This window comes from Mobula hypostoma, chromosome 12, assembly GCF_963921235.1.
Source record: "Mobula hypostoma chromosome 12, sMobHyp1.1, whole genome shotgun sequence".
Classification (NCBI taxonomy): Eukaryota; Metazoa; Chordata; class Chondrichthyes; order Myliobatiformes; family Myliobatidae; genus Mobula; species Mobula hypostoma.
This window is the reverse complement of record NC_086108.1, coordinates 9505499-9526283: the sequence shown is the minus strand read 5'-3', so window position 1 is coordinate 9526283 and position 20785 is coordinate 9505499. Positions and strand designations below refer to the sequence as shown.

At 45.6% G+C, this 20785-nt stretch overlaps 1 protein-coding gene across 1 annotated transcript in view; it reads left to right on the top strand.

The window, feature by feature from the left end:
* LOC134354610 (protein Smaug homolog 1-like) overlaps positions 1 to 20785 on the top strand; it is a 130074-nt gene that overhangs the window by 81970 nt on the left and 27319 nt on the right. The window contains exons 5-7 of the mRNA XM_063063617.1: positions 5481 to 5590; positions 12844 to 12930; positions 19916 to 20225. Coding sequence (XP_062919687.1) covers positions 5481 to 5590; positions 12844 to 12930; positions 19916 to 20225 — 507 coding nt within the window. The remainder of the gene's footprint in view (positions 1 to 5480; positions 5591 to 12843; positions 12931 to 19915; positions 20226 to 20785) is intronic.

Here is a 20785-nt window from a genome sequence, read left to right as displayed (position 1 = left end):
CAAGGTCGTTGCTGCGACGCCACTCAGTTAGCTGATACATCTTGCTGCTGTATACCCTCTCACACCATCTGAATTTCAGCCAGCAATAGTTGTGTCATTAGCAAATTTGAGCTGTACTTAGCCGCACAGTCATGGATGTAGAGAGAAATTAATGGAAGCTTTGTGAAAATAGTTAAAAGGTATCAAAAAAAAAGATAAACTACTGTTTTGCAGTGTAACTAATTATGCGTTTAAATGAAATGTAGAACAAATTAGAATATTACCAATAATGCTGCAGTTCTATAAAACTGTAATAGTTCTCGATGGAGGAATTTATCCAGTGTTTTTTCGATTGACTAAAAATGAACAGAATCAGTGCAGATAATGAATTACTTTCATTGCCTTCCTGCATAAAATTTAAAAAAAACAAAATGATCAGAAATGATTGCTTTTTTAAATCGGCGTTCATTAGCCCAAATGGACGACATAACAAAAGCTGGTGGCATGAACATTGACTTCTCTAACTTCTGCTAATGCCCCACCTCCCCCTCATACCCCATCCGTTATTTATTTTTATACACACATTCTTTCTGTCACTCTCCTTTTTCTCCCTCTGTGCCTGTCAGCATGTGTCAAAATGTAAGGTGGAAGCAGGTTCGCAGGTTTGAGTGAGACAGGAGACACTGATTGCAAATAAGCACATTAATCATTTAGTTACAAACAGTAAAAATTAGACCAAACATCTCAGTTTCCCCCAAGTTACACAAACTACAAACCTAAGCATTCAACAGATACTTAGCTAGAAGTGCGAGCAGACCTTTTAAGTTTGGAGCACCCTTTCCCAATGGTTCTTCAGCACTGATCACTACCTTGTGTGAAAATGCGTGCTCTGTAGACAAAAGGACAGGGAGGCCAAATCTCCCATGCTATTCTTATTACCCCCCCCCCCCCGAGGCGCACAGAACCTGAGCCCGATACCATGGAGCACAAGCCAACTAATGGGAAAGAGCAGCTGCAAATTTTAAACAGGACAATCAGCGACCGACACGGTGCAAGCAGCTTTTGACCGGCAAATAAGCCCCCCAACTCCCACATGATGCATGCCTATACAGTTTGATATTGCCACTGTTGCTACATCAGAATTAAACTAGGTGTTATGATTACTCTAAACCTAATTATTCCATTGGAAGTGTCGGTATTTCTTTGTGACGCTCCTTACAATTGCTGAATGGATTGAATCTGAGTGGAGGTGGCCCCAGCTATAGAATTGGAAGGCTTGTCATATGAGGAGCGTTTGATTGCTCTGGACCTGTATCCACTGGAATTCAGAAGAAAAGGGGAATCTCATTGAAATCTATTAAATGCTGAAAGGCCTTGATAGAGTGGATGTGTAGAGGATGTTTCCTATGGTGGAGGAATCTAAGACAAGAGGACACAGTCTCAGAATAAAGGGACATCCTTTTAGAATAGAGATGAGGAGGAATTTCTTTAGCCAGAGAGTGGTGAATCTGTGGAATTTGTTGCCATGGGCACTGTGAAGGCTAATTCATTGGGTGTAGCTAAGGCAGAGGTTGATAGATTCTTGATTAGTCAAGGGATATGGGGAGAAGGCAGGAGATTGGGGCTGAGAAGGAAATGAATCAGCCATGATGAAATAGCAGAGCAGACTTGATGAGCCAAATGGTCTAATTTTTCTCCTATGTCTTGTAAATGTAACCCATTCCACTTCCATTCTCCAGTTTCACCCCCACCCCTTCACTCCTAAAGTATTAAGTTGCAGATACTCTATGAAAACTACCAAATGCATACTGTGTTTGCACTAGGGCAGTATGGTAGCATAACAACTAGCGTAATGCTTTACAGCACCAGCAGTCAAGTTCAGTTCCCACCTCTGTCCTTATTCTCCCCGTGACCATGTGGTTTCCTCAGAGTGCTCCGGTTTCCTCCCACATTCCAGAGACATACAGGATAGGGTTGGTAAGTTATAGGGATGCTCCGTTAGTGTCAGAAGCATAGTGACATTTGTGGCCTGCCCCCAGCATATTCATGGACTATGTTGCGCATCAGTGCAATCGGTGCATTTAATTGTAGATTCCGATGTACGTGCAACAGATAAAGTTGATTTTAACCTTTATTACTTTTAGTCAGTGGAGAATTTTTTCCTGAAAGTTCAAAATAATATTTTAACAAATAGAAAGCTTCTGAAACTTCAGTGGTAATTTTGCTTTGCAAAGCATGAGGCATATATTTAATGTAAAAGCTGATTAAAGGTTTCTTTGTGCTGCTTGACTTTCCATTTACTCTCCATGCTGGTGTTGGACTGGTGACAGAATTCTGTTGTTGCCTCTGTCTGGCCGGTGGCAGTTGGTGTATGGTTGATGGCCAGTTTTTTTCTGTGTGTGTTTATGCAGTATAGTTTAAGCTCAGCAGTGTTCAATCATTTGGTAATTATTTCTGCTCCATCTGATATTGGTATTGGTTTACTTTCGTCGTCTGTACCAAGATTGATTACTTTGTTAACTTCGTGGCAGCAGTACAATGCAATATATGATAATTATAGAAAAAACTGAATTACAGTAAGTATTTATGTGTGTGTATGTGTATATATAGATATTTTTTTAAGGTAGTGAGGTAGTGTTCATGGGTTCACTGTCCATTCAGAATCGAATGGCAGAGGGGAAGAAGTTGTTCTGGAATCACTGAGTGTGTGTCTTCAGGCTTTTGTACCTCCTCCATGGTAGCAATGAGAAGAGAGCATGTCCTGGGTAGTGAGGGTACTTGTTGGATGCCACATTTTTTTTGAGGCATCACACCTTGAAGGTGGCCTGGATACTCCAGAGGCTAGTGCCCATGATGGAACTGACTAATTTTACAACACTCCGCAGCTTACTTCAATCCTGCGCAGTAGCCTCCTTCTCCCCCCCCCCCCCCCATATCAGACAGTGATGTAACCAGCCCTAATGCTCTCCACGGTACACCTGTAGTAGTTTTGTGACAAACCAAATCTTCTCAAACTCCTAATGAAATATAGCTGCCATCTTGCCTTTTTCATAGTTACATTGATTCGGTTAGGTCCTCAGAGATATTGACACTCAGGAGTTAGATAGAACATTGAGGTAGAACAAAGTAAAACAATAACAATGCAGGATAAAGTGTAATAGCTACAGAGAAAGTCAGTGCAGGTAAGTAGCAAAGTGCCAAGTCAGAATAAGGTAGATTGTGAACTCAAAGGTCCATCTTATTTTGGTTTCTTTGTTTTGTGGCTCCCTGTAAGGAAACAAATCTCAAGGTTGTATAAAGTATACATACTTGGAAAGTAAACAACAGGAATTCTGCAGATGCTGGAAATTCAAGCAACACACATCAAAGTTGCTGGTGAACCAGGTCAGGCAGCATCTCTAGGAAGAGGTACGGTCGACGTTTCAGGCCCAGACCCTTCATCAGGACTAACTGAAGGAAGGGTTAGTCCTGATGAAGGGTCTCGGCCTGAAATGTCGACTGTACCTCTTCCTAGAGATGCTGCCTGGCCTGCTGCGTTCACCAGCAACTTTGATGTGTGATACTTGGAAAGTACTTTGAATTTTTGTCAGCCTCATATTTTGAGACTTGCGACAGGCACTTTTGTAGCAAGAGTTAAATTTGAATATCAAGCCACCAAGTTCAAGGACAGCTTCTATCGCACTGTTATCTAACTCTTGTACGATAAGATTTGATCTATCTCAACAGTATGCAAGGCAATCTTGGTACAGGTGGCAATAATGAACCAATAACAATATCAACTAGTAGTCATTAACTACTCGAAAAGGGGAAATACATAATCCAATGTCTGCTAGTTTTCTCCTTATGTATAATTTGTTAGTAATCTGTCATAAGAGGTTTAATGTATGCATTAACAGAGCTTCACTTTGTGATGGTTATCTACTTGGTATTTCACAGTATGCAGATTTGTTTATGCTAGATATGACAAGGGCTCAACTGTCTGTTGATTTTTCTGGTTTTGTTACTGTGATTTTACTGGAAAACTGCACTAAAGCAGAAGTAATCACTGACTTTTTCTGCCTTTAAATAGTCATCACTTGCACGGCATGCTCCATGTCAAGCCTCTTGTTGCTGAGTCCATGAACTATAATCAGTCAGACTGTGCTTGCTTATCTAAGATCTAGCCTGATCCCAATCTTTAACCTTTCACCTCTAGCCTTGTGTGTCACAGCGCATCCAGTACCATAAGATGCTTTCTGCTTCAGCTAGACAAACTCAATTAGTTTGGGACCCCTACATTCTTTGGATTGACCCAAGATGGTGTTTACTAAAATGAACTGTAAAATCTAGATTCCGAAGTTATTGATGCATAACTTCTCTGTAACTCTCTTCAAAGTTCAAAGTAAATTTATTATCAAAGTACTTGCACGTTACAGAATAATACCCTGAGATTCATTTTCTTTCAGGCATTTACAGTAGATCAAAGTAGTATAATAGCATCAATGGAAAACTACACCCAGGACTCTGGACACCACCACCAGGATCAGGAACAGTTAATTACCCCTCAACCATCAGGCTCTTGAACCACAGGGGATAACTTCACTTGTCCCATCATTGAAATGTTTCCACATCCAATGGACTCACGCCATCTTATGTTCTTGATATTTATTGCTTATTTATTTTTATTATTATTTCCTCTTTTCGTGTTTGCAGCTTGTTGTCTTCTACACTCTGGTTAAACATCCAAGTTGGTTCAGTTTTTCATTGTTTCTGTTATGGTTATTATACTATAGATTTGTTGAATATGCCCACGAAAAAATTATCTTGGTTATATATGGTGAGGTTTATGTACTTTGATAATAAAAATTACTTTAAACTTTGAACAAACAAATCAATGTGCAAAAGAAGACAAACTGTAAATACAAAAAGAACCTAATAATATTAAATAAGTAATTCTGAGAACATGACTTGTAGAGTCTTTGAAATTGAGTCCATAGGTTATGTTCAATGATCAGTTCAGAGCTGTGGTGAGTGAAGCTGTCCACACTGGTTCTGCATTGTTTTAGCATAACATCCAACCTACTCAGTTATTCCTCCGTGCTGAAATTCAGTGGCCTCGGCAACATCATTGTTTGTTGATTCTGTGAATCAATTGTGTTAGGTCTGTGGAAGAGGTTTGGGTGTTTTATTTTCTCTTTTCCCTCCTGTGGGTAAGTATAATCTATTGGCATATATTATGAAATCTTTCTTGGGAGTATCAGTCTTCAAATTTCTGGTCAGTTGGGTTGTAATAGTGTTGGAACACATTTGGATGGATTCTAGCTATGAATGTAGTGAATGGTGTTGACAGTTAAATTGAGATGTGACTGGTTAGTAGGTGGATAACTAAACTTCAGTATCTACTCTATAACTATAATTGCTATTATACAATTGAATTATTTATTGTAACAGGTCCGTCAACTAATGATAGTTTTCCCTCTGTTTCTGAAGTGAGATTTTTTGGTTTCTCATTTTTATCACAGATGTGCCCACTTGGTTGAAAAGTCTTCGGCTACACAAATATGCGTCGCTCTTCTCACAGCTAACGTATGAAGAGATGATGAACCTGACTGAACACCAATTGGAATCTCAGGTTTGTGGATAAATTGTCTGTCCTTTATTTATTGGGTAATCAAAATAATTTGTCTATTGTCTATTCACACTTTAATGAACTGCAGTGTGGTAAATGTACATTTGTAGCGATGTGCTACACACAGCGCTAGAATAACCACACGGAGTCGGTGAGTTGGAGTTGCGATGAAAGAGATTTATTCAAACTTCGCGGCCTGCTTTAAAGCCTTCCCGTTCCCGCCCTTTTTGCTGCCTGCCCTCTGCCTGCGCGCGCTGTTTCGTGAGCTGGTTCGTGGGTGTCAGAAAGTGGGTCGCCACATAACGCCCCCCCAGAACCGGCGATACCTCCCCCAATGTCCACAGTCTGGATCGGCCTCTGTTTGGGAGGTCTGCCCCTGCGCCGTGGTGCCTGAGCCTGGACCGGTTGCGCCAAGTCCACATGGGCCGGTTTGAGTCGGTCCACCGTGAAAACCTCCTCTCTCCCCCCAATGTCCAGCACGAACGTGGACCCGTTGTTGCTGATCACCTTAAACGGCCTCTCGTAGGGCCGCTGTAGCGGTGCCCGGTGTCCGCCCCGTCGTACAAAAAGAAACTTACAGTTCTGCAGGTCTTTGGGTACGCAGGTCGGGCTCTGTCCGTGCTGTGAAGTGGGTATGGGGGCCAGGTTACCGAGCCTCTCCCGTAGTCTGTCCAGGACTGCTGTGGGTTCTTCCTCTTGCCCCCTTGGGGCTGGTATGAACTCTCCTGGGACGACCAGGGGCGCGCCGTACACCAACTCGGCCGACGAGGTGTGTAGATCCTCTTTGGGCGCCGTGCGGATTCCGAGCAGGACCCAGGGAAGTTCGTCCACCCAGTTAGGCCCCTCCAGGCGGGCCATGAGAGCCGATTTCAGGTGACGGTGGAAGCGCTCCACTAGTCCGTTCGACTGTGGGTGGTAGGCAGTTGTGTGGTGTAGCTGTGTTTCTAAAAGTCTGGCCATAGCCGACCACAGGCTGGAGGTGAACTGGGCGCCCCTGTCGGAGGTAATGTGGGCCGGTACCCCAAAGCGTGCTACCCAGGTTGCGATCAGTGCTCGGGCGCAGGATTCGGAGGTGGTGTCGCTGAGTGGGACTGCCTCTGGCCATCTGGTGAACCGGTCTATCATAGTTAGGAGGTACCGCGCTCCTCGTGACACTGGCAGGGGCCCCACGATATCCACATGGATGTGGTCAAACCTCCAACGGGTGGGTTCGAACCGCTGCGGTGGAGCCTTGGTGTGCCGCTGCACCTTGGCCGTTTGGCACTGCATACACGTTTTGGCCCATTCACTGACCTGTTTACGCAGTCCATGCCACACGAACCTGTTGGAGACCAGCCGGACGGTTGTCCTGATGGAGGGGTGCGCTAAGTTGTGAATGGATTCGAACACCCGCCGGCGCCAGGCTGCTGGGACGACGGGGCGGGGTTGGCCAGTAGCTACGTCACACAGGAGGGTCCTCTCACCTGGGCCTACGGGGAGGTCTTGGAGCTGCAAACCGGAGACTGCAGTCCTGTAACTGGGGATCTCAGCGTCTGCCTGCTGTGCCTCTGCCAGCGCTGCATAGTCCACCCCCTGGGACAGGGCCTGTATAGTAGGTCTGGAAAGTGCGTCTGCCACGACATTGTTCTTTCCAGAGACATGCCGGATGTCCGTCGTGTACTCGGAGATGTAGGACAGATGTTGCTGCTGGCGGGACGACCAGGGGTCGGACACCTTAGTGAACGCAAAGGTAAGCAGTTTGTGGTCGGTGAACGCGGTGAAGGGCCTACCTTCTAAGAAGTACCTGAAATGCCGGATTGCCAGGTATAGTGCCAATAGCTCCCGGTCGAAAGCACTGTATTTGAGTTCCGGTGGTCGTAGGTGTTTGCTGAAGAACGCCAGGGGTTGCCAGCGACCCTCGATGAGTTGTTCCAGCACTCCACCGACTGCTGTGTTGGATGCGTCCACCGTGAGGGCAGTAGGAACGTCCGTTCTGGGGTGCACTAGCATCGCGGCGTTTGCCAAGGCTTCTTTGGTTTTAATGAAAGCGGTTGCGGCCTCTTGGTTCCAGGTAATGTCCTTGCCCTTACCCGACATTAGAGTGAACAAGGGGCGCATCGTTCGGGCTGCTGAGGGGAGGAAACAGTGGTAGAAATTCACCATACCCACGAATTCCTGCAAGCCTTTGATTGTGTTGGGTCGGGGGAAGTGGCGGACCGCGTCTACCTTGGCGGGCAGCGGGGTTGCCCCGTCTTTAGTAATCCTGTGGCCCAGGAAGTCGATGGTGTCGAGTCCAAACTGGCATTTGGCTGGATTGATTGTAAGGCCGAATTCACTCAGGCGGGAGTAGAGCTGGCGGAGGTGGGACAGATGCTCCTGCCGACTACTGCTCGCTATGAGGATGTCGTCCAAATAGATGAATGCAAAGTCCAGGTCGTGTCCCACCGCGTCCATTAGCCGCTGGAAAGTCTGTGCGGCGTTCTTTAGACCAAACGGCATTCGGAGGAATTCGAAAAGTCCGAACGGGGTGATAAGTGCTGTTTTGGGGATGTCGTCCGGATGTACAGGGATTTGATGGTATCCCCGGACGAGGTCTACCTTGGAAAAGATCCTTGCGCCGTGTAGGTTTGCTGCGAAGTCTTGAATGTGCGGCACAGGGTAGCGGTCTGGCGTTGTAGCCTCGTTCAGTCTGCGGTAGTCACCTCATGGTCTCCAGCCCCCCGTTGCCTTGGGCACCATGTGAAGGAGGGAGGCCCATGGGCTGTCGGACCGTCGTATGATCCCTAATTCCTCCATCTTCTTGAACTCCTCCTTCGCCAGTCGGAGCTTGTCCGGGGGAAGCCTTCAAGCACGGGCGTGGAGGGGTGGTCCCTGGGTCGGGATGTGGTGCTGTACTCCGTGTCTGGGCATGGCTGCCGTGAACTGCGGTGTCAGTACTGATGGGAAATCCGCCAGGACCCTGGTGAATTCATCGTCGGACAGCGTGATGGAGTCCAGGTGTGGGGCTGGCAACTGTGCTTCACCCAGGGAGAACGTTTGAAAAGTCTTGGCATGGACTAATCGCTTCCTTTGCAAGTCGACCAGCAGGCTGTGGGCTCGTAGAAAATCCGTGCCCAGGAGTGGTTGGGCCACGGCGGCCAGTGTGAAGTCCCACGTGAACCAGCTGGAGCTGAACTGTAGCCGCACCGTGCGGGTGCCGTAGGTTCGTATTGTGCTGCCATTAGCGGCCCTCAGGGTGGGTCCCGGTTCTCTGTTGCGGGTGTCGTAACTCGTTGGAGGTAAGATGCTGATCTCCGCTCCGGTGTCGACCAAAAAGCGGCGTCTCGACTGCTTGTCCCAGACGTACAGGAGACTGTCCTGATGGCCAGCCGCCGTAGCGATCGGCAGCGGCTGGGCCTTGGCATTTCCCAGGAATTTGCAGGGCGGTCTGCAGCGGTGGGCCTCCGTGCCCCACCGCTGGTGGTAGAAACACCATTGTTCATTGGGCTCCTCACTCCCGTCGCCGGGTTTTGTAGGCTCTGCTGCCGGGCCTGGTCTGGTCTGTCGTTGGGCACGCGGCTTGGTGATCTGTGCGACGGATGCCCCTCTCTCTTTCCTGGCATTCCACAGCACATCTGCTCGGGCCGCCACCTCCCAGGGTTTGCTGAAATCTGCGTCGGACAGCAGCAGGCATATGTCCTCAGGCAGTTGCTCTAGGAACGCCTGCTCAAACATGAGGCAGGGTTTGTGTCTTTCAGCCAGGGCCAGCATCTCGTTCATTAATGTTGACGGCGGCCTGTCTCCCAAACCATCCAGGTGCATTAAGCGGCGTGCTCGTTCGCGCCGTGAGAGTCCGAAAGTCCTTATGAGCAGGGTTTTGAATGCTGTGTATTTGCCGTCCTCCGGGGGCGACTGTATAAACTCCTTAACTTGTGCAACAGTCTCCTGGTCGAGGGAGCTCAGCACGTAGTAGTAGCGAGTGGACTCCGAGGTTATCTGCCGAATGTGGAATTGTGCTTCTGCCTGTTCGAACCATAAATGGGGTCGCAGCGTCCTGAAGCCTGGCAGTTGTAACGAAACTGCGTGAACAGATGCGGCATCGGTCATCTCTGGTCCAAATATCGTTTGGGCCGTCGGGGTCACCAATTGTAGCGATGTGCTACACACAGCGCTAGAATAACCACACGGAGTCGGTGAGTTGGAGTTGCGATGAAAGAGGTTTATTCAAACTTCGCGGCCCGCTTTAAAGCCTTCCCGTTCCCGCCCTTTTTGCGGCCTGCCCTCTGCCTGCGCGCGCTGTTTCGTGAGCCGGTTCGTGGGTGTCAGAAAGTGGGTCGCCACACATTTTTATTTTTATTTAGTATCTATTTGTTTAGTGGTACAGCTCAGAGTCGGCCCTTCCAGCCCTTCCAGCCATGCGGCCCCAGCAACCCCACAGACCCAAAGGACTGACTGAGGCCTTCATCAGTCAGGGTTGTCTGTAGATACTGCGTCCTAGCTGTCTAGATATGCAAGCCTGAGCAGTACAATATGGAGAGCAAGCTGTTACCCATATAGCAATCTCCCCTCCTCCCCCCCCCCAATGCATCTAGTGAACCCAAGGAATGCCAGAGACCAATATAGTTTGGTACCAACAGTGTCGCAGGAGTTGCCAGTCAGCGTTGAACTCAATGTAGGATTGCCTTAGGGACTCCAACTGTAGATTCTTCCCTCAGGGTTTACTCCCAAAGACTTCCCCACGAGTGTGTACAGCCACAAGGTTTTTAAGGCATCAGTAACCCACCTTTGCCCCCTTCTCCTGTCAGTAAAAACAGTTCCACCAGGCTTAGTAACTAAGCCACACATGAAAATCAGGAGCTGGACTTGGTTGTCAGTGGCTATTTGAGGTGCACGCCATTGGGGGCATTTTATAAGTAGTGGGAGCTTATCCCCATTACCACCCCTGACTGTGACACCTTAAAGAATCCTAATAACCATAACTTGAATCATGGGACAATTTACAGTGACCAGTTAACCTAACCCATACATCTTTGGACTGTGGGAGAAAACCAGAGCATCCAGGGAAAACCCACGTATTTCACAAGGAGGACAACCAGAACGGCACCGTAATTGAACTCCAAACCCCAGAATGCCCTGAGCTATAATAGCGCTCTGCTATCTGCGGCTACTGTGGTGCCCCATGTGACAGATTGCTAAAGTTTTGTCATACATATAACCCAGGAGGATATATTGAGTTAATCCAGATATGTATCTGATTTTCCATTAGTAAGTATTTGAGCATAAGGCATTGCAGCAGAATTAAGCCATTTGGCTTACTGAGTCTGCTCACCATTCCAACATAGCAGCTCCACTTTCCCCCGCAAACCTAATCTCCTGCCTTCTCCCCATAGTCCTGACTAATCCAGAAATTATCGACCTCCTCTTTAAATATACCCAATGACTTGGGTGTCACAACCTTCTGTGGCAATGAATTCTACAGATTCACCACCTCCTAGCTAAAGAAATTCCTCCTGAGCTCCATTCTAAAGGGATATCTTTGTACTCTGAGGCTGTGCCTCTGGTCCTAGACTCTCCCACTATAGGAAACATCCCCTCCAAATCCTCTCTATCTAGGCCTTTCAAGATTCAATAGCTTTCAATGAGATTTCCCCTTCCTCATTCTTCTAAACATCAATGAGTACAGGCACAGAACCATCAAACGCTCTTTATTTGTATCGTTCATTTGGAAGTGTGGGTAGTGGGTAGTGGCTCCATATGTCACTACGACAGGGCATGACGACCCTGCCTTACACGAGTCCTGGGCTCAGCTGGCTCCGGCTGACAGTACCCGGTATGGGCCCCTATCCAGGGTTACGGATCCCACCGCCTTGTGGGTATCTTCGGGAGAAGAGAAGGCTAAAGAGAAAACCCTACACAAATCCGGAGTGGAGCCCCTAAGGCGGTTGGATGGCGTATCACGTCACCTTCCAGCAGCTCCTGCAGCCAAGCTGATGCTAAATGTACTGCTTCGCATTCCTTTGGACCATATCCGTGAGGCTGAGTGGGGGATCTTGATGTCTGGGCAGCCCAGGATCTCCATATTCATCACCCAGGTCTGCACCCCAGGCAGGCGCATTCATTGCCTACTTAGACAGACAGAGCCGTGACATGACATTTGGAAGTGTTTGAGATGTTCTTGGGTGATGCTCTTTTTTACTCTTAAGTAGAAGTGTAGTGTCCCTGAGCAATATTCTGTTCTGTTTTATTTCCTTCTCCCTTATCCACCAATGATAACATTATGGGGCACTGTTCTATAGCTGCTTAAAGCTCTCCAATATATCAGTGGACCATAGTGAACTCAGTGACCATTCTTGTGTGATCCTGGTTACTGCTGGAGTTGGGGTGAGGTGCCACACACGAGCCCATGTCTGGCTTCCATCCAGGCTTGCTTCTTATTTCCTTTGGATGTAAGGCTTTCAACCTATGAATCTCTGTGAGACCCCCCCTCCCCCACCCATGACCTATTCTCTCCACATCCCTATCAACTTCCAACCAACTTCCTCCCTCAAGAGCACGAGATTCCACTACTCACCTGCACACTAGGGGCAATATACAGAGGCCAGTCACCTGCACCTTGATAAATTAGAGTAGTTGGAGGAATCTGCAACAGAGCACAGAATCAGAATCAGGTTTAATATCACCGGCATATGTTGTGAAATTTGTGGCAGCAGTAGAATGCAATACATAATAATAGAGGGGAAAAAAAACTAAATTGCAGAAAGTATATTTTTATAAATAGTTAAGTAAGTAGTGCAAAAATAGAAATAAAGAAGTAGTGAGCTGTGTTCATGGATTCATTGTCCATTCAGAAATCAGATGGCAGAGGGGAAGAAGCTGTTCCTGAATCACTGAGTGTGTGTCTTCAGGCTCCTGTACCTCCTTTCGGATGGCAGAAATGAGAAGAGGGCATGTCCTGGGTGAGGGGAGATTCCTTAATAAGGAACGCTGCCTTTGTAAGGCACAGCTCCTTGAAGATGTCCTGGATACTATGGAGGCTAGTGCCCACGATGGAGCTGACTGAGTTTACAACTCTCTGCAGTAGCCCTCCCCCCCCCCACCCCCATACATGACATGATGCAGTGAGAATGTTCTCCACGGTACATCTGCAGAAATGTGGAGAACATGGTGAGTCCTTAGAGATAGCAATGGAAGTCAGGATTCGAGCCACTCATCTAATAGATAAGGATGGGAACTTGTATTCTTGTTTTCTCCATGGTCACCTATCTCTGCAACATCTCACGGAATGTGTTCTTGTGCAGAATGTCACAAAGGGAGCACGGCACAAGATAGCTCTGAGCATTCAGAAATTACGTGAGCGGCAAGGTGTGCTAAAATCATTGGAAAAGGTGAGTCAAAGAATTTTTTTCTTCCCTTCCCCTGGTCCTATAGATAAAATCACCAATACAAACTGGCTTTTAACTTGCCCGTAAGACCACTCAGCAGATGGTAGCCCAGGTTGTGAATATTGCAATGGCCTTATTGCTCCTGCTGTTATGCAGTTTGTAATTACACAGCGCAGAAACAGCCCCAGCTTCTCCATGTCTTAGCCAAGCCCATTTGGTCCATATACTTCCAAACCAGGGATTCCCAACCTGGGGTCCACAGACCCCTTTCTTAACAATATTGGTCCATGGCTTAAAAAATAGTTGGTAACCCCTGTTTTAAACTGTTCCCATCCATGCACCTGTCTAAATGTTGTCTTTGTAATTTATGGGTGGTGGGGTAAAGAAACATCTCTACCAAAGGAAGTGTAAGGTGCTCCTTCCCTCCACCAGCCTGCGGGTCACCCTTGGGCAAGATGTAGCACCTGCTTAGCCCCCCTGATCATGGTCACATGGAGCTATGGGAGCAGATGGTGGATGGTCATATGAGCAGGTGGTACATATCACAAGTCCTGGTTATGTGACCACTGATGCCAGGCAGACAATCTCTGAAGAGTATTGTTAATGGCTGGGATCACCTGTCTTGCAAGGATACTGCCCAGAAGAAGGCAATGGCAAATCACATGTGTAGAAAATTTTGACGAGCAATCATGGTCATAGACCATGATCACACACATCATACAACACAGCATGTAATGATGATGAATCGTGGCCATTTCTACCAGTTCTTCTGGTAGCAGGTTCCATATATCTGTCCCCTCTATGGGGGGAAATAAGCCCCATCGAATCCCCTTTAATTTTTCTCCTTTCCTAGTTTGAGCTGCCTCTACTCTGGAAAGAAAGACTGTGACCATTCTGTTATGTTTGCCCCTGATGATTTTATATACAGTTGCAAGAAAAAGTTTGTGAATCCTTAGCAATTATCTGTTTTTCTGCAATAGTTACTCATAAAATGTGGTCTGATCATCATTTAAGTCACAATAATAGACAAACACAATCTGCCTAAACTAATAACACACAAGCAATAGTACTTTTCATGTCTTTATTGAACACATTGTTTAATCATTCATAGTCCAGGCTGTATGTGAACCTTGTATTTAATAACTGCTAGAATCTCCTTTAGCTGCAATAATTTCCACCAAATGTTTCCTGTAGCTGTTGATCAGTCTTCCCATGTACAATTTCACTACATCTTGTACAACTGTAACATGACATTCAATTCTTGCACTCTGTGTTCTGACCAACGAGGGGAAATGTAACAGATTTTTTATTTACTGCCCTGTGTACTCCTTGTCACTTCTGGGAAGGTATGTACTTGTACCCCTAGATCTGTTCTACAGTATTTTCCAGGCCCTGCCATTTACTGTGTAAATTTTGCCTTGGTTTACTTCCCAAGTTGCCATAGTGTGCACTGGTCTGAATTAAGTTTTCTCTCTCCACTCTCCGAGATGATCCAGATCTTGTTGAAACCTTCGAAAACCTTCACTGTCCACTCTATCACCAATTTTGGTGTTATCCACACTTCCAACAATGCCAACTACATTCTCATCTAAAACAATATAGTTGGCAAACAGTAGTAGACCTATTATGATCCCTACATTACACTGCCGGTCACAGGCCACCAATGTGAAAGCAATCCTCTATTACCATGAGACTCTTGCCATGAAGCCAATTTTGTATCTGGTTGGCTAACTTGTCCTGGATCCTATGTGATCTAAGCTTCCAGAGCAACCTACTCTGGAACTTCTAACAAAGGTCTTGCTGAAGTTTGTGTAAATGTCTACCACCCTGCCCTCTAATTCTCTTGGTCATCTCTTCATGAAAAACTCAAATTAAATTCACAATTCACGATTTCCCACACACAAACCCAGGTTGACTATCCCTCATCAGCCCTTGCCTTTCCAAATGCAGGTAGAATGTATGTTTCAGTATCCCCTGCAGTAATTTTCCTACTGCTGATGTTGGACTTATTGGCCTAAAGTTCCATAACTTGTTCTTGTGGTCTATCTTGAATACAGACACATTAGCTATCCTTCAGTCTTGCAATACCCTACCTGTAGCAAACAGTGATTTAAAAATATCTCTGCCTTCCCACAATGTTCTAGGATGCAGTTGGCTCGCCCTGAGATTTATCCACCAACCTTTTTTTGTAACATAAATATGTTTCAAGATATCACTATTCTCTTCCCTGAATTCCTGAGCTTCCATGACCTTCTCCACAGTAAAGATAGACGAGAAATATTTATTTAAGACCTCACCCATCTTTTGGGACTCCACAAAGATGACCACATTCTTAAGGATCTGTTTGTGTCCATGTTATCTGTATGCTCTTTATATTTATAGAATCTCTTGGTTTCTCTTTTACCTTGTCCGACAAAGTTATCTCATCCTCTTTTTTTTTAAATCCCCTTCCTCCTATTTCCCCTCTTAAATCCACTTCTATGTCCCTTATACTCAAAGGATTTGCTTGATCCTTTACCTGACATTCCTTTTTCCTGACCCAAGCTTCAATGTCCCACATCAACAAGAGTTCCCAAATTTTGCCAGGAACTCTTAACAGGAACGTGTTGACCCTCAACTCATCTCTGACTTGTCGGATGCCCTTTTGTGGGTTTCTGTCTAATCCATCAAAATTAGCCTTGCCCCCTTACTTGTGGACTAGTCCTGTCTTTTTCCACAACTGCACACACAAAATGCTGGAAGAACCCAGCAGGTCGGACAGCATCTACGGAGATGAATAAACATCAATGTTTCAGGCTAAGACCCTTCATCAGGGCTGGACCAGTAAAGCTTGTGATAGGGTGTCAGTCATCAGAAACTAACCCTGATTGTCACAGCCCTTAGGATCCACCACAAGCTGCCAAACTGGATCCACAATTAATTGGTTATAGGATGCAGTGTGTCAGTGGGCTTTCCACAACTGTGTTAATATTAATAGAATTATGGTCAATGCTCCCAAAGTGCTTTCCCCACTGATCCCTCAGTCACTTGGCCTGCCTTATTGCCCAGTAACAGACTGAGTGTTCTCCCTTCTTGTGCAAAAGGTCATTGGTGCTATTGGAACACCTTCTGGATGGCTTTAACACCCCCGCCAAGCCCTTAGCCCTATGGTAGTCCCAGTCAATATTTCCCACTATTCATCATCATTATGTACTGTGTCATGTGACGTAAATGATTGTGGTCTTTCCATTGACACTAATAGTTTTTGGCAAATTTTTCTGCAGAGGTGATTTGCCATTGCCGCCTTCTGGGCAGTATCTTTACAGGACGGGTGACCCAGCCATTATAAATACTCTTCAGAGATTGTCTGCCTTGCACCTCCTTTAGTAAAGATGTACTGTATCTCCACCTCTCTAGTCCTTATTATCTTACAGCTATTTGTGATTTGCTACTCTTAATTCCTGCTGAGGGGACAACCTCAATAAAATGACCATCCCCTCATTTCTAGATACCACCTGTTATAGTCTCACGATATGATCCACTAACCAACCATTAACTTGGCCAATCATGTCCACATTGACCAAGTAACCATTGATACTAATTGTATTTACTAGCAGTTGGTTTGCAGCCTTCATCATCTTGGTGATTCAAGTTCTCAGAGATATGAGAGACTCTTTACAATTTTTTTAAAATCCGAGAATTTGACCTCCCCACAGTAAATGGAATTCGTATCTTTAGGTGATGAGTTCCAGAGCCTAATCACCTCGTAAAAATAAATAGGTCCTTCGATCCACGAATCTGCACTAATATCACGGGTTCCTAACCTTTTTTATGCCATGGTCCAACACAATTAAGGAAGGGGTCTGTGGACCCCAAGTTGGGAACTCCTACCTCAGCACTTCCCCACGCATAGAACACTACAGCACAGAACAAGCGCTTTGGCTCACAATGTTGTGTTGACCTTTTAACCTACTCTAAGATCAATCTAACCCTTCCATCTTACACAACCATATTTTTCTATCTTAAATAAGACCATAAGATATAGGAGTAGAATTAGACCATTTAGCCCATCAAGTCCGCTCTGCTATTTCATCATTGCTGATCCAATTTTCCTCTCAGCCCCAATCTCCTGTCTTCTCCCTGTATCTCTTTATGCCCTGACCAATCAAGAATCTGTCAACCTCTGCTATACACGCACGCACGCACACACACACACACACACACACACACACACACACACTCTGGCTAAAGAAATTCCTCTTTATCTCCATTCTAAAAGGACACCCCTCTGTTCTGAGGTTGTGTCCTCTGGTCATAGACATTCCCACTATAGGATTCCCAACATCCTCTCCACATCAAGGCCTTTCACCACTTGATAGATTTCAGTAAGGTCACCACATATTCCTGTGAATTCTAGTGAGTAGAAGCCCAGAATCATCAAACACTCTTCATATGACAAGGCATTCAACCCTGGAATCATTTTTGTGAACCTCCTTTGATCCCTGTCCAGTTTCAGCACATCGTTTCTAAGATGAGGGTTTCAAAACTGCTTCTAATACTCCAAGTGAGGCCTCACTGGGGCTTTATAAAGCCTCAACATTATATCCTTCCTTTTATATTCTTGTCCTCTTAAAATGAATGCACTTTGCCTTCCTCACCACAGATTCAACCTGCAAATTAACCTTTAGGGAATCCTGCCCAAGGACTCAAATCCCTTTGCACCTGAGTTTTTTGTATTTTCTCTCCACTTAGAAAATAGTCAATCCTTTCATTTCTTCTGCCAAAGTGCATGACTGTACACTTCTTAACACCGTAATCTATCTGCCATTTCTTTGCCCATTCTCCTAATCTGTCCAAGTTCTTCTGTAGCCTCTGTACTTCCTCAACTTCCTGTCCCTCCTTCTATCTTCATATCGTCTGCAAACTTTCCAACGATGCTATCAATTCCATCACCCAAATCACTGACGTACAACATTAAAAGAATCGGTCCCAACACAGACCCCTGTGGAACAACACAAGTCGCCAGCAGCCAACCAGAAAAGGCTCCCTTTATTCCCACACTTTTCCTCCTGCCAATCAGCCACTGCTTTATCCATGCTAGAATCTTCCCTGTAATACCATGGGCTGGTAGCTTGTTAAGCAGCCTCGTGTGGCACCTTGTCAAAGGACTTCTGAAAGTCCAAGTACTCAACATCAATGGATACTCCTTTGTCTATCCTGCTTGTCTGCATTAAATGCCCATAATATATCTGCCTCTACCACCACCCCTGGCAGGGTGTTTCATGCACCTACCATTCTGAGTAAAAATGAAAAAAAAAACTTACAAGATCCTCCTCATACTTTCATTTAATCACCTTAAAGTTTTGCCCCCTTGTATTAGCCATTTCTTCCCTGGGGAAAAAGTCACTGGCTGTCAACTCAGTCTCTGCCTCTTATCTTGTATCAAGTCATTTCTCATTCTCCTTCACTCCAACGAGAAAAGCCCTAGCTCACTCATCCTATCCTCATCCTCAGATTCTGCCACCTACACACCAGGGGCAATTCAAGTGGTCAATCAACTTACCAATCTGTTCATCTTTGGAATGTGGGACAAAATCCATACACTGACGGTAATTGCCTGAATTCGTGGCAGGCAAATCTGAGTCTCTGACACTGTGAAGCAATGACTGATCCACTCTGCTGTTGTATGCCTCCCCTATTATATTTCCCTCTTCTACAGCCCTTTATCTCTTTCACCAATCAATTTCCCAGCTCTTTACTTCACCCCCTTCTCTGTTTCACCTATCACCTTGTGTTTCTTCCTCTGTCCCTCCCACCTTCTAACTCTGATTCCTCACCCTTTTTGTTCTCCAGTTGTGAGGAAGGGTCTCAGCCTGAAACATTCACTGTACTCTTTTCCATAGGTGCTGCCTGGCCTGCTGAGTTCCTCCAGCATTTTTGTGTGTGTTGTTATGAAATGCTTGCTTTTATATACAAGGTATTGAGTTTAAAACTCAAGAGGTTATGTTGCAACTTGCAAGAATTCTGGTTAGGCCACATCTGGAGTATTGCATACAGGTCTGGTTGCCCCACTGTAGGAAGGATGTTGAGGCTTTGGAGAAGATGCGAAAGAGGTTTATCAGGTTGCTGCCTGGTTTAGAGGACGTGTGCTATCATGAGAAGTCAGACAAACTTAAATTGTTTTCATTGGAGTGGCAGAGGCTGAGGGGAGGTCTGATAAAGGTTTGTGAGATTATGAGAGGCATAGATAGAGAACAGAGAGTATCTGTTTCCCAGGGTTGAAATGTCTAATACCAGAGGGCATGCATTGAAGGTGAGAGGGGGTAGATTCAAAGGGGATGTGAGGGGTAAGATTTAGTCATAGTCTTACTTTATTGATCCCGGGGGAAATTGGTTTTCGTTACATTTGCACCATAAATAATTAAATAGTAATATGTAAATTATGCCAGGAGATAAGTCCAGGACCAGCCTTTTGGCTCAGGGTGTCTGATCCTCCAAGGGAGAAGATGTAAAGTTTGATGGCCACAGGCAGGAATGACTTCCTATGACGCTCAGTGTTGCATCTCGGTGGAATGAGTCTCTGGCTGAATGTACTCCTGTGCCCAACCAGTACATTATGTAGTGGATGGGAGACATTGTCCAAGATGGCATGCAACTTGGACAGCATCCTCTTTTATTACTCAGACTGGTGGATGCCTGATATGATGGTAGAGGCAAATACATTAGAGGCTTTTAAGAGACATTGGTGTGGTAGGAGGGATTAGTGTTTGATTTGCTTTTTAACTAGTTCGGCACAACGTTGTTGGCCGAAGGACCTGTTCCTCCCCTGTACTGTTCCATGTTCTATAACAGAGTCATGGCACTGATCCCTATAGTGCATCACTTGTCACAGTTTTCCAATTACAAAAATAACCTTCTACCATCCTACATGTTATAAAACAGAAAATAAATACAGTGCATCGTGTATGGAAATTAATGGACAATTGGTTGTATTGTTAATTCTTAACAGGATATTCTCGAAGGAGGAAACCTGCGAAATGCCCTTCAGGAGCTACAACAAATAATTATAACTCCTATCAAAGCCTACACCCCACCTCAAATGACCCTCAAAGAGGGGCATGACACAGATTCCAGCAACTCTTCCAACAGCGCGGCTGGTCTGGGAACGGACAGCCGGGCAACGAAGGCAGCTGCCGAGAAGGAGTCGACATCTGTCAGCTTTCAATCCCAGAGCGTCTCAACATGTGACGGAGAGTCCGCCACAGCCCCCATATCAGAAGGTGACATTCCTGGACAATTCACCAGAGTCATGGGGAAAGGTTAGTTCCTAACTTTCCTTTAGAGTGAGGAAAGTTAGGTATGATTACTATTGATCCTGAGTTTCCAAAAGCATCAGGGAACACAAATATAAATGTAGCAATTGAGAGTTTTGAGGCTGTTTCTTGGCATTGGTACTTTGGTTCCTCGTATCTTGGTGCTGTTGGATCCTGATGCTTTTGTGATCTTTGGAAGTTAAGAATGAGGCACTAAACTTATTTGGTCCCTCCCTTGCTCCTTGGTACCATTGAATCCTGTTGCTTTTGTGATCTATAGGTTCTTCAGAAGTCAAGAGTGAAGTGTGAACCTAAGTGTTAAGAGTGGAAAACAATCAAAGAGGAGTCAAGAGAAGGGAGGAGAGAAACAGTCATGGTCATCTCATAGTCAAACTAGGGATCAGTGGATTCTGGCATGCTTTCAGAGGACTTGCAAAATTGCAAATGACACTCCACTCTTCAAGAAGGGAGAGAGGCAGAAGAAATAAAATCATAGAGCAGTTAGCCCAATCTCAGTGGTTGGGAGGATGTTAGAGTCAATTGTTAAGGACGTGGTTTTGGGCACT